The 14,927-nt window shown below is 36.9% G+C and overlaps 1 protein-coding gene across 7 annotated transcripts in view; it reads right to left on the bottom strand.

The window, feature by feature from the left end:
* The window catches only part of DOP1A (DOP1 leucine zipper like protein A), a 65,356-nt gene that overhangs the window by 10,346 nt on the left and 40,083 nt on the right, over positions 1-14,927 (bottom strand). For all 7 annotated transcript variants that reach the window (XM_072330844.1, XM_072330843.1, XM_072330837.1 and 4 more), the window contains 13 exons: positions 12,825-14,832; positions 12,604-12,715; positions 11,802-11,984; positions 9,554-9,679; positions 8,449-8,583; positions 5,014-5,069; positions 4,506-4,610; positions 3,983-4,049; positions 2,263-2,407; positions 1,918-1,997; positions 1,286-1,395; positions 1,033-1,182; positions 607-668 (listed from right to left, as the gene is read on the bottom strand). In XM_072330844.1, the coding sequence (XP_072186945.1) occupies positions 607-668; positions 1,033-1,182; positions 1,286-1,395; positions 1,918-1,997; positions 2,263-2,407; positions 3,983-4,049; positions 4,506-4,610; positions 5,014-5,069; positions 8,449-8,583; positions 9,554-9,679; positions 11,802-11,984; positions 12,604-12,715; positions 12,825-14,832 (3,339 nt within the window). The remainder of the gene's footprint in view (positions 1-606; positions 669-1,032; positions 1,183-1,285; positions 1,396-1,917; positions 1,998-2,262; positions 2,408-3,982; positions 4,050-4,505; positions 4,611-5,013; positions 5,070-8,448; positions 8,584-9,553; positions 9,680-11,801; positions 11,985-12,603; positions 12,716-12,824; positions 14,833-14,927) is intronic.

Genomic DNA, 14,927 nt, shown 5'->3' with positions numbered 1-14,927 from the left:
TACACAGTACAGCTGGGCTTGGGGGCATTCAGAAAGGAGATCAGCCAGTTTGTTTTTTATAAGTACAGTTTTCAGGTATAGATGTTCATAAGTTCTAAACATGCAGAACCAGTTTTTCTTAAGCAGGGTTAGTGTTGTATCTAAAACAAAAGTCTGCTCTGCTTAATGAACTTGCTACAGGATAGTCTCAAATTCTCTCATGTATGGATCACTAGAAACAAGCAGTTGAAAGAAAGAAGGAAACTTATTGGATAATTCAAACAAGCTGGAATAAACACTGAACAAGTGCTCTCTTTCACAGTCACAGTATCACAGTATCGTGCGAGTTGGAAGGGACCTTAGAGATCATCGAGTCCAACTCCCGGGATTCGAGCCTTCTGTGTAGCAGAGCAGCATTCTGCCACTTATGCCACAGGGGGGATTTGAACCCTGGGCCTCTGGTGTTGCAAGCAGCAACTTATACCACTGCGCCACCGGAGGCACACATAAATACACTTTGAAATACTTAATCCTCCTCCCCACCTCCCCACACCTTCCCCCTTTTTTTTTAGTTCCTCTACAAGGTTTCCTTGGAGAAAAGTCACTGCTACATCAATGAATACTTACTCATCAGATCTCTGAATGTGGTTTTGTCATGTGTCATCAAATTATCCATTATAGCTCTCCAGCTAAAAGAGAAAGATTGTACACAAATCAGAAAAGCAGGAAATATTTACAGGAAGCTCTTCTTGTTCTTTTAACTAATACAAGCTCCAAGCTCACTATAGTACCACTTATACTGTGCAGTTTGATCTGAAACTATAAATGTTTATCCCTTTTTATCACGAAAAATACTTTAAAAAAACATCTTAAAGTTGAAAAAAAGAAGGAGAAATACATTAGGTAAATGAGTTTCATAATTTGAGAGGTAATCTAAAAGAGTGCATTTCCTCCCCATTTCTCTCAACACAAGGCTGTTGGAAATTTTTGGTCTGCATAGGTAAAACTTGTAGCAACCCTCAATATAGGCAGAAAAAACAAAAAAAGTCTTACTGATTAACACACGAAGCATCCATCTGGAAGAAGTTAGAATCCATGAAGAGATCAAATGCTTCCTTTTTCCATGCTCTCCTTGTATACTGATACCCACTAAGACTGCTTAATAACTGAACACAGGCTCGGTAGCTGGATGCATTGTGAGCACTAAACAAAATAAGTCAACATGAAAGAATTACAAATTGTTGACAAACATCAAATTTCAACTGGCTGTAGAGATCTATGTATATTGAATACATTGTAAAGATACCTGTGATTACGGAGGTAGGGTACAACATAGTGCATGATATTTACAAGCAAAGGAATAACCCTCTCCTTTTCATCACTGTAGAAAACCATATCCAAGAGATGAGCCAAAACCTGCAACAGATGAGAAAATTACATTATTGTGCATTCCCAAACTATTTATTTACTACACAACAACTTATACTATAATATCTTTCACTGAACATTCAGGTTTATGATAGAGGTGATCAAATTTCAGGTACTATACAAAATTCAAAGTATAAATGTCCCTTAATTTGTTTTAAAACAAACATTAAAACATAGAGGCATCAGCTCTTGGACAAACCATTCTACAAAACAATCTGTAAAAGAAAAATACCAGGGACTGACTGAGATTATCATCAGTAAATAACACAAAAGATAATTAACACATGAAATCTCTCACCATAACAGCAACCCATACTACGCATTTGAAAACGCATGCTCTATTTCACATCAATCTCATTGATTATTTATAACTGGTTTCATAATAAAGTTTCATGTATTGTTACATGACAGGAAACAGAATCCATTCAAATCAGTGTTTTCCACCAAAGCTCATTTCCCAAGCCTTTCATGATAAAAAAGTTTGAGTATTACACTTGAGGAGATACATACCTCAGAAAGTAGGGTCAATGCATGGACACTGTAAACCGATGGAGTTATGCTTGAAGTTTCCATTGCTGGAGACAACATATCTAAATGAAGATAACAGTAGCATGAAGTCCAAAGTCACTTTTCTTAAGCCATTATTCACCTTGCAAGTATATTTTAATGACAAACATTTTGCAGGTACACAAACTTTACCAAATCCACTGCGTAAAGCAATAAAGCTTCAACAATACTGAAGCATTTTTAATGTACTCAAATATGTTAGAGCTGTCTTCTTAGTTCATTTTGGTGTGATAATTAATATTTATTTAAAAGTTTTGTTTAGGATAAAAAGGATGAAAACAAAACTACCTTCAACATCTGATTCTAAGTTGTTTCCATCAACCATAATCTTAGGGGAAGGCTTGACCTCTAAGTTTCGTCTTAACCAAGTAGTCTGTTCCAATGAAGAACCAGCAATGGCCCCAATAGCATCCACTATCTTGTGTGTTACATCCTGAGAGAAATAAATAATTGAACAAATAAGTAAATAAATCAAGCTTTTAGGATCTTTGAGCAGAAGTACTACTTTATGGTCCTGTCAGATGTTTCTGTAGAAAATCTCCTAACTAATTAAGTAGAAAACTGCTTTAAAAAAAAAAAAAATCACTTCTATTCATTATTATTCTGTTCATTCTGTGATGAACACCACAGAAAATGAGACTTTTCAACAGTTTATGAACAACACTAAGTAGAAGATACTAGAGATTCACTTGAAAGTACAGAACTGACATATGAGATAATTCTAGTACATTCAACGAAGTCAATACAATAAAAATCCATGCCAAATACATCATCCTGTGAGATAGGTGGACTAGAGTGTTTTCATAACATCCCTTCCTACCACACGCGCTGACTATAGCTCTGAACACACACCTGGCTGTGACAGCAACATTCTCACAGTAAGATATAAAAGATACTGAAATAGAAACATAAGCTTTGATCTACGGGCACTGTTATTATTTGCATAACAGTAGGAAGCTCTATTTGGTCTACAAACAATTTCTTAACTCAGGATGGACTCTGCATATTTTCCAACAGGACGTTATCACATCATATTGTAACTGAATCCCAGCCATATCTAACTAAACACCTTTGCTTGTTAACCAAGAATAATGTTAATTAGGTACTTGGGAACAAATCGAAACATAAATTGAACATGAGCTTATAAATGCATGCTGCTACATACATATTAAAACATATTTCAGTATTTTAATAATAACAGAACCCCTGTGGTGAGAGAGAGAAATTTCTTCTATACCCTCTGTCCCATTCAAATTTTTTAAGCTACTGTTCTAAAGGAAAAAAGAGTTCAGGAAATCTAGTAAGAATATTTTAGGAACAAAAAATTATGACAAAATTAAAAGAACAGGCAAGGCCCTGCTGTAACTAAAGGCACTGAAGACTTAAAAATGTAAAATAAGAACACAGACAAAGAGAATAATACACAAATGCTTAATTGGGGGAAATAAATATTAAATAAAACAGCAAAGGGCACATTGCTTCAAAGTTTAATAAAGACTGTTCTATTATAAAGGCGTTTGATGTTTGTTTCTCTCAGTCTGCATTCCAGCCCCACAACCCTTTGGCTAGTGACCACCTCTCTAACAACTCCCACCATCTGCCTTTCCCACTTCCCCCAGTGACCTTCCCCTGCAACTCCCCCTTGCTTTCCAAACTGTTTCACTGGAAAACTGGCAGCACCTGGCTGCTGTCTCTCTCTGAGTAGGAGCCCTAATCAGCTCTACAGAACAGTCAATTTTCAGAAGTAATAATATTTTTCAGGACATCTAAGCCCAAACTTGAGCATCAGTCCTTAGACAGATAGAAAACTTTCTTCAGAAGCTACAATAAATAAAGCAGTCAACTAATAAATGAAGTTTATCTATTAACTGTCTTATTAATTGCTTAAAGAGCATTTTTATAGAGAAAAAAATCACTTGAGTAAAGCACTGTCATTCAAATAATTCTTCCAAGTTCAGCATTTATTGTTCAACATTTTCAAAGACTTGAACATGTAAAAATTTCTTACCTGAAGATCTCGTTGGTCTTTCTTGTTCTCCAGGCTTGGATTTTTCATAATAAACTCATTAAGAACTCTGAAAATAAATTGAAGTAGACACTGATTTTATAATAAGTTATTCAGTAATTTTGAAAGCTAGAGCAAATGTGAATCATTACTATTTCATACACTTAGACTGAGCTTTTTTAGAAGCATCTCTTCGTGGAGAAAAGATGGCTCTGAGGAGAACTCACTGCAGTCTTCCAGTATGTAGAGGGAGCTTAGGAATAGGTAGGAGACAGCCTTTTTTTATTGGGCAGATAGTGATTGGAAAAGGGCTTTAAACAAAAAAGTGGGGAGGTTCAGGTTAGATGTTAGGGTCTTTGGAGGCACGCAAGGCCAGCTTGGATGAGGCTCCGGACAGCCTGATCTGGTAGGTGGCAGCCCTGCCCACAAGAGGGTTAGAACTGAATGGGATTTAAGGTCCCTTCTGACCTAAGCCATTTCACGATTCTCTGATTCTTTAGAAACTGCAAACATCAAGTGCACTTACCCAAGTATGAGGAACTGTCCTGGAGCTGGAAGACCAACCTGGATGGAATCCTTTAACAGAAGCAGCAGTGCAGCCCAGCTATCCACTAAGCTGGTCACTGGAATTCTAAAATACAGAACAACGACAGCAATAAAAACAGCAACATCTCACTAGGTATTCCCCAGGTTTTTTTGGTTTGTTGTTAATTTTTTTAACCTAACAATTCTCCTATCAGATAGTGCTAATCAACAATTACACAGGCTTTGTGGATTGCTTTTTTCCCCTGCTGAATATTAGGTAGCTACATTAAGAAAAGGAGCAAGGCAGAAGAACAACATAATCAAGAATGGAGTGGAACTAATGAATTATAGCACAACTAACATCAGTTTTCCTTATGCTGCAAGGAGATTTCCTGCAGGATTTTTAGAGAATTTATATTACACCGGCAATTTATCTCCCTACAGGCTATAAAACATCCAGACTGTCCACGTATTTCTGTCATCAGGACACATCTAACTTTTTGTCTTACCTTTGAGTATAAGCATAGAAAAACTGCAACATGCAGACTTCCAGTGAAAGATGTTTCTGGGAAAAAAGATACAAAAACTGTCAGAAGAACAAACTGACTTATTCCTCACTTGTTACAGCAAAAATGAAAACACAGTTATTGCCTACACTTGCAGATGCAACTTAATTCATTAACAGGGTTTTATGAATATCTATAAAGGCATCTCTTCATAAAATTTGTCTTCTCTTGTTTCTACCTCTTTCCCTCACTTCCCTCAACCTGACACTAGGGTATGCATCCATTTCCTTAGAACTGCTCAGGTTGGAAAAGACCTTCAAGATCATCCAGTCCAACCTTCCAATACTACCCTAACTAACAACCCTCCACTAAATCATGTCCCTGAACACCACATCCAAACAGTTTTTAAACACATCCAGGGATGGTGACTCAACCACCTCCCTGGAGAGCCTATTCCAGTGCTTAACAACCCTTTCTGTAAAGGTTTTCCTGATACCCAATGTAAACTTACCCTGGTACAACTTGAGGCCATTTCCCCTCGTCCTGTCAACTGACAATAGTGAGAGGAGATCAACCCTGCTCTGGCTGTAAGCACCTTTCAGATACTGGAAGAGAGCAATCAGGTCTCCCCTCAGCCTCCTTCTTATCCAGAACAAACAGCCCCAGTTCCTTCAGTCACTTCATCTCTCTTTGTGCCAAGCCAGGATGTTGTACATCCTCACTATGAAGCCACAAGTGGACCAGGCTTTTTGTGGGTTACTTTTAGAGCAGATCATTTATCTCATCTTGTTAATCACTATATCAACACTGCCTGGGTGACCAAATGTTTGACAAGAGAGGACTTGAGAGGAAAAGAAGTGGAATGTCAAGGTGAAATAACAAGACAGACTTCTCAACCCTCCTTTGGACACTCTATAATAGTTTAACATCCTTCTTATATTTTTACTTTGGATACAAATTATAAAACCACATACAAATGAATCAAGTTATTAAAACTATTCTAGCACAGCTTTTAAGAACAAAATTAATAAAATATTGTTATTAGATATGTAAAAATAGAGTAAATGAGGTAGCTGTTGCAAGCAAATTATGCTAATATGTTTTCTTTAATACAGTCACTTTTATAGATCTGTTGATCACATGAATAAGCAGAAATGAAGGGGGAAAAAAAAAGTTGTTAGAAAAGTGCATATCTCTCAGGCAATCGCAGCAAAAGAAGATAACTGCACTGAATGAAACTTGCTTTGTTTTAATATGCTTAAGACTTAAGAGTACTGTTATCATCTAGAAAAATATTTCACTCTTTTTACCTGCACCATTATACTCACTGAAAATACCACTGACTTGTGGTCAGTGAGAGTGGCATTAGGTATAGTTCTCAAATATGCTGGCAAACATCCTCAATAAAAGTACTATTTCCGAAGTCTATTCAACATTTGCATTTCATATCTAATATGAAGGTAACAAACAACACAGGCTTCCAATCACCTTTACAAAACAACCAAAATTGCAAAGCACTAATCTTATATATGCACACTACATAGCCTCTGCATCTTTAAAATTTACTTAGATATTCCCAAACAATGTCTTTTATATAACAAATCTACTATTTTCCTTAAATTATGGACTTAAAACTTCAGAAAGAAATTCTACCATAAAAAAAGAAGTATGCCAGTTTGGATACGTATTTAAGTCACGGCATCTTTAGTCAAGCGTCACATTGTGATGTCACTGTGATGACACACGGTCGACATGGTGATGCTTGAGCCTCTCCCACTGGAACTCTCAACAGTTCCATAGGATTTCACTTCCCAACTGGCAGGGTAAGTAGTAGCTCCCTGTAAAACCAGTTGCGAGAACGAAGCACAGTCAGAATGAGATAGTAGATGCTGAAAGTGAGCAGACTGCAGTAGGAACTTCTGTTTCTGATCCAGAGGGTCTGGTTGCATCCCCAGGTTCTCCTGATCTTCCAGGTCAAGATAAAGGAACAGCTTAGGCATCAAAAATGGATGAAAAAGATGTACTAACTCATCCTGATGAGGAGGAAATCAAATGTGTACCTCATGCTTCTTGTGAGGTGCTCACATACAAAGACATTATTATCTCTGCAGCCCTCACTCTTACAGAGAAACTCTGGATACCAGTCAAAAGTCACCAATTTAAGAGCACTTGGTGGGATCACAATGGAAGCCACATTTAATTGACAAAGAAATGTTATAGATTGAAGTACAGGGAAAGAAAGGATCTTTGAGGGTCTTTGGGACAGAAAGCATGAGAAGCTTTATCCATCAAATTAATGTGTACAGATTCACAAAAACACAGCATAACTTCAAAAGGTCTCCTTTGCTTCCTGAGTTTCTGGCAGAAGAAGAGGCATTTGCAGCTCAAAGAAATGTAAATTAGTTGCTCCACACACAATCCAACTTCTTCTCACCACTTCTCTGGTAGAACTTATGGAGAGCCCAATAAATAAGCCTTGGTAATAGAGGAGATGAGGATGACAGTAAAAGTTCAGATCCTCATTTCTTCTATCTGTTTGCAGAATTGTTGAGTACTAGAAATGTGGGTAAAATATATTTGGGTTTTACCCAGTGAGTCTGAACTCAAGAAATGGAAAGATAAATAAGTGAGGGTATGACGAGCCTATTTATTTCAATGTATCTTGCTTTGGTCAGCCTAAGCCATAAGTTTAAACCAGCCAATAGACATTTTAATATCCACGTCTGCCTTTAGCAATTAAAAGTTTAAGTTTCTGTACCTTGCTCTTCCTAATGACTTCTGAGGGAAAGCAGAGACTAATTAAACAGCAGCATTTTAATTACTGAAGACTCAGAAAGAGAATGCCACCTTAGTAGAATGACTGCTGACAAGATACTGCTCTACACAGTCAGGCAATAGTAACTCTTGATTTAATTTCTGGGCTAACATTCACCAAGGGTCTGATAAACCAAGTGCTTTGCAGAAGACTTCTTGGGAAAAATCAGAGAACACTATTCAGAAGACCTGGAAAGATACCTTGCCTTTCTTGTTACAGAAAGGTTATAACGGATATTAACTAGACAACTGCCTTAAAATGTAAGATCCCATTTCTTCAACATCCTAAACTCTATGCACTGTATCAAGAAATCAGTTAAAGAAATATCAAGAAGGCAGTTCAAGAAACAAAGTAACCTTCATGTAAGTAACCTATTCCTTGAAAACGCTTTGTAGAAAAGCAAGCAACAGGACTCCAGAGTTGTTAAAAAAAAATTGTACTGACCTAAGTAGACTATGACTTCTCTCCAGAAGTTCATCCATCTACAAGATATTTAAAGATCCTGTACTTACTGTGAGAATAATTACTTCCTCAGTATTGTTCACAAAGTATTTATATCATCAGTGTCCTAAGTTGTGGTAAAGACATTAAATAAACAAATAGCACTTCCTCAGTTTTCATACCTTGTCCTTTGCTATGGCAGGAGGCTGCTTCAAAACTTCTTTCACCGTTTGTATAACAGTCTCAGTTCTCATAACACTGATGGACCGAACTAGCTCGACCAGCAGAAGCTGTTCTTCACCTGCTGTAGGTATAACCTGGAAGAATCAGATACTTTGCGTTATCATCACAAAGCCTACACTACAATTAAGACAATTTGCCTCATGGGCTTGCTTCTGAAGTAAATGGAATTAAACCAACTATGATAGAGGAGAAACAGGATCCAGATCAGAAATGCCTTGCAGAACAGCATATTTATACAGACTACGAAGCCTCTCAGGGATTTGTCTTTACAGCTTATGATGCTTTTAACAAAGCACTGAAGGAGTAAACTTCTACGAACTGAAAAACAATATTCTGATAACAGAGTAAAAATAGCTATGCTTGATATATTAGAGAAATCTTTACAGAAGTTGTTTCTAGCCAGTACATGATTCAAGTCAAAAGATTCTACAAAGACATCACCAAACTGAGAGTATTATCTTAAAAATATAGACTAAAGAGGTTGAGCAGGGCATTAAGGAAAAGAACATAAGTTCTGTTGCAGTGCCTGAGATAACTGCATAAATAAAGCCTGAAATATAACACATTTGCAGAGGCATAATAGTGGCTTCAAAAGCAAAAAGGCAGCAAGTACTCTATTTGAGCAGATCTAGACAAATAAAAAGGATAGTGATGAAAACCTGACATCTAACTGAATACAGTGAACTATAAATTATTCAACAAAATAATGATTTTAACAGGCTGTGGAAATACAATATATGAACAAAAAAATCTCAACTATTCATGGAGGTACTTAGTGCGCATCCACATCGCTAAGCCTGTGCACAGATTGTTACTTGCTTGTTTTGCAACAGTGCAGCTTTGCTGGCAGGTGTAGTTTTGGAGTCTAGAAAGGTATCGAAAAAAAAAAAAAAATACAAAGTTTCAAACTGGTAATTCCCTGAATATACAGATACTAGTTAAAAATGTTTTCCATTTCAATGATTCCAAGTCTCAGACCTTACATTTTTAAATCACTTAAAGCTGTCACTGCTATTTGAAAGGACTGAGTTAATATAAACATACCTTTGTTCTGGAAGCATTTTTATTTTGTCTCCTTTCATTCCATACAAATGCAATGGCAGCCATGAAGTGAACACCATGATTCATTGAAATTGGACCCAACAGCTCAAGAATCTGTTGCCTCAAATTCTGAAAGACGAAATAACACAAATATTTAGATAAGCACTCCCGCACTATGTGTAGAACAACTAGTTCTAAAGCCAGACTTGGACAGCAACTATCGCTGATTTTTTGTGAAAATAGAAGAATGCATTCAGAGGGATCATAAAGCTCTGCTTTACATGTGGTAGTCTTCAATCATTTTACTAATGACTAAGATGAAGGAAGAGAAAATGCACTTTGTAAATTCGCAGACGATAATGAAGAGGGAAGAGACTGAAAGGAAGATACAGAAATCAAAAGAGATCTGACAAACTGGAAAAATGTCCTGAAAAAGGTAAACTACAGTAACAAACTTGAGCTTTGCATGCAAAGGTAGGGGAAAAACAACTGATTATTCACGATGAAAAAGTATTTAGATAACAGTGCTGCATAAAAATAAAATCTTTGGATTATAGCAGATCACAAATTCACTGTGACAACTTTGCAAGGAAAGGGGAATAAAAAAAGCATTTATAAACAGCAGCACTTCATGACAGACATTAAATATTTACCCTGAAAGAAGATACCATGTACCATGTCCAGTTTTGGACACCTTACTTCAAGAAATGTACACAAGCTGAGAGAACTCAAACTATAAAAAACAAGAAAGATTAGTGATACAGAAAGCGACCTATAAGAGGAAGAAATGGGTATGTACAGTCAGGAGATGAACATAAGTGGAGACATAATTATCAATTGTGTGAGAATTATAAAGAAGAATGAAAACATTTACATCTACAAGTAGGGATAGACTTTATTGCAAATGAGACAAAAATCAAGTGGGAGGAAAAAAAGTCTATAAAAAAAAAACATGTTACTCTAGGAGACTGAAATACTGTTGAAACTATTGACAACATGCGTGTGCTATCCTTCTTCAGGCAAGTTTGGGTAAAGAAATAGAGCATTTTTTTGCTTAAGCTACCTTTTCATCCTGTCCTTCATCCAGGTGTGGGTTGTTTTTGTGTGTGTGTTTGTGGTTTTTTGTTGTTGTTTTTTTTTTTTTTAAATGACAGGAAGATTTCAGAGAAAAAATGCTCTTCATCTGTTTTCTGAACGTCATTTCTAGTCTGGTCAGATACATTCAAGCAGAAACTGTATAATCCTGCAAGAAACTGTTATACAGGATTCTGGAGTTTGACTATGCGCTTATCACAAGTGTGGCTGCCAGGATTAAAAAGGATTTCTTCATGCACAGCATGTGTTGGGTGTTATTAAGAATACTGTGGATTAGGGAAAAATAATAATCTTAGATTTACAGAAAAGTTCATGTTGAGCAGGAGCATAAAAGCTTATTTTCATGGAAGCAGTGTATATCACATGCCATCCAGAAGTGCAGACTCTTCTCCTCCCATTGAGAAGGAAGCCCTACTGGAAGCCCAAATAGAATCATGGATAACGTCTGTGGAAACACATGCAGTCTTAGGAAGTTATGACTCCTTCAGCCCGAATGACAAAGGTTGAAAGGGATGTAAAACAATAAACAAAAAAAGTACTCAGTGTACCTGGATTAACTATGTGGAAAACATTTTTAAGTATTTCAGACTTAAATGTCAATTTCACACTTAAGAATGTGCGGTATTAGAAGTCTGAAGTGTTTCCAATATGAGGCCTAGGTAACATTCTCAGTATGGTCCTACTCGATTCCCTTCTCAGATTGTCTTCATTACAATTGCTGGATTACTGTTTGCCTAGATTATTTCCCCATGCATAGTGACATCACTGTATGAGCACCGAATAGACAAAGGAACTAGTTCAAAAATGTCCAAGTTCAAGGTGTTTTAAGAGGAGAGTTCTCTTATGATTTTAAATGAATATTTTACATCTCTTGAGGCATAAAAGGGTGGCTTAAATGGTTCAAGTACTATTCAGGATAGATTTTAATTTATTTTTTTTTGTAGAAAAACAGGGGAGATGCATTGTTGTCAGCCAGTAACATTTAAGTTTAAACGTAGATTCAATACCCATTTATGAAAGCCTTGTTTTTCGGCAGGATGTGTAGATAAGGACAAATGTGTTAAAAGCCAGTTTACATTTAAGAGATGCAAGTGGATTTACTTTGACAAAAAGCACTTAGGAACAATTTAAATGATGTTATCCCTGATATCCTGACCTTTGTTGAACCAAGATTAATAGTGGTAACGGATGCAGCAGCAGCGGCAGCAGTTTTCTCTGAGGAGTCTGCTAGGTGAAGAATGTTCCACAGCAACGTCACAGAAGACATGATCATATGCAGGATAGACAGAATCCCGTTGCGAGCTTCAATCAAGTGCTTCTGATCGACATTAACCAAAAGCTAGCGGATTTCAGGGGGAAAGAGAAGGAAGAGTATTAAATACCTACATAAACAATATTAGTAAAATAACATAAGTTGAGACAACGTACAAGAAAGCTCTATGTCTTGATTTTTTCTCAAGACATTGTTTACATAATTAGTAGAGTATGTACAGGTTGAGACTACCAAATAATCAATTAAAGAATCTTTTGATTCTTAGTCATTCAGTATGGAATGCATTCTGAACATGTGGTACCTCATGACTACAGCAATCAGTTTTGCATCGTGTAAAAATCTTTGCAAATCATTTATTTCAGAATTTGAGGTTTGCACGTACAAACTCTTTTCAGTTATTTCTAAATGAACAGAAGGCAAATAAGAACAAAAATAAAACAGAAAAGGATAGCTGAAACATAAGGACAAAAGTTTTCTTGTAGAACGTGGGCCAAGTTCCTAAGAGACTGTGTTCACACTACGAGATCAAAAACATTGCTTGATTAAGAGAAAAACTGAATATAAAAAAGAAAAAAGATAATGTTTTGATACAGTGCATGACCAATACAGCCCAGTCAGAAACTGGCAGACAGATATCAGCAGGGAAATACACTGCATTAGGAAACACTCAGATGACCAAGTTTACCTGATGATACTGTGTTGATGGATCTAGGAGGCAGTAATGAATTATTGTTGTAATCCCTTCCAGTAAGGTTAGAACCATATCTGGAGGAGTGACGGATGCCATCCAAATAGGTCTAAAACAGATAATATATTTTGTTTTTAAAAATACATTTATCAGTAGACAAAGTAATTCAACATAGTCAAATACATTTTACAAAATTATATGCCTCTACATACACATACCTATTATCAGATAATCCCGTTTCATATTTATACTGTTGAATTAAATTATCCAAGTTCCTGCAGAGCTGAAGAGTTACAGAAACAACCACCCTCTGAAGAACTTTTCCCATGTAAGGCAAAGTGGAAGTGATAAGGCCAATCCACTGAGGATGCATTTTACAGGCACAGTGTTGATGTAAAGCTCTTATCACTGCACAGAGAAACATGCCTTGGCAAGTTATCGGCTGGGAATGTAAATACTGAAGAGATGTCATTGGCTGCTGGGGACCAATGTGCTCCAAGTCTGTTATGACAAAGTCAAAGCCTGTTTCATTTTCCTCAGGCACAGTCATTACTTTATGTTCCAGCACAATCAGCCGCTGAAGTACTTTTAGAAGCTGTGACTGTAGAGTACTGCCATTGTCAAATTCATCTTCAGAAAAGTTTATAAGGCTGTCTTCAGAAAAACCTTCTTCTACAGCCACAATGTTTTTTCCAGCCATCTTTTCACTGTGCCATTTCTGCGCACTAAAGATAGAGGAGAGCAGACAATGCAGGATGACTTTCTGAACCTTGCACTTGGATAACATGTCCGAAATGAAACTAGGAAAGCCCTTTGCAGAGCTTTCTATAACTTTTGCCAGTTCAGCAAAGAGAAGCGTCAAAATTTCTATACTCATCATTTGCATATTACGGTTTCCTATTAGATCTTGTGAGGTCACTTTAACATGAGTAGGGTAGTGGCTCCGCATATAGTATAGACACAAGGAGATAAGAATTTCTATGTACATAGAACTCCGAAAGTTATGGTTAGAATCAACCGGGATGTGACTGTAGAAATCCTTGCCCATAACAGATATTCGATGTCTAGCTAGAAGATTCTGGAGCAGTGACAACTGAGGAGTGTATGCATTGTTGACGCTGGTAGTGGAGATAGCACTTACAAAAGCTGAAGGATTTGTTTTCAGAATTGCTTTAATTGCAGAAAAAGCATACAAGGTTCTTGAAGAGTCATACAGCTGAAGATAAAGCAGCACGTGTTGATATAGTGGATGGATATTAAAGTTGGGAGATTTTCGCATTCCTGGGGAACCCACATCACTTTCAATTTCTGAAATTTCTCCTTCCCCACAACTGTACCAGTTTTCTAAATCAAGACCATCACTGAAGAAAACATTTGTCTGTTTAAGCTTTTCTGTTTGTGCTTTCTTCTTCTCTTCATCTTTCTTTTTGGCTATTTTCACCTTTGGTTTTGCACCTGGTTGCTTACCAGCCTCTTTAACAATTGTTTCCTTCTCTGACATTTTTTCTGGTACTTTTCCTTTGAAGCTGAACTGAATGCTACTGTGGCTTCGCTTTCTGGACTTGGATTCTGTGGAAGTAAGAGTGAGATCAGAGAGGGATTGCTGGCTTGCTGTAATGCAGGGTGAAGAATTATTTCTTGAAATTTCATCTCTCAAGCTCTCAAGTCCAGTCTCTGTTGATGCTGATAATAATTGGGAGCTGTCATTACTAAGCAAACTACTTTGACTACTCTCAATATTTTGTTCCTCACTTTTAGTCACCTCTTCAGGATTATCCAAAGGATTGAATTTACATGAAGTATCCTCAGTGCACAGACTGTATTTAATTGGTTCATTCTCCTCTCCAAGACTGCTTACAACTTTGCATATAAGATCAGTAACCACTTGCTGCACAATTTCATCAGGTGAATCTTCTCTGAGAGTCTGAGAGCTATCTTGAGCACTCAGGCTTTCTGTTTCCACCTCATAACTGATGTTGTCTCCAGTAGATGACTGAGAGCAGCCTGAGTCAGAACTCTGCAGTATTTCAACCTGATTATCAGGAAGGTCAAAATCAGACACAACCATTGGAATGGTCTCACTGCTGGTACTTAACAAGGAAAGTCTGTCACTCAGAGGGTTGACAGTCAGGCTGAAGTTCTCCATTTCATCCATAGCAAGCTGTTTTTCATTGCCTTCTTTAGGTATGATGAGTTGTCCTTGGCTTACAGGCACATGAGTAAATGCTTGAAGAGAAACAAACAATAAATTATACACACTATATTTTGTTATTCAGAATAGAATCTAAAATTAAAATTTAGAATTTTAGTTATCACCAAGA

Source organism: Excalfactoria chinensis, chromosome 3 (genome assembly GCF_039878825.1).
Source record: "Excalfactoria chinensis isolate bCotChi1 chromosome 3, bCotChi1.hap2, whole genome shotgun sequence".
Lineage (NCBI taxonomy): Eukaryota > Metazoa > Chordata > Aves > Galliformes > Phasianidae > Excalfactoria > Excalfactoria chinensis.
Note: the sequence above shows the minus strand (reverse complement) of the source record. Positions and strands in the feature narration are given on the sequence as shown.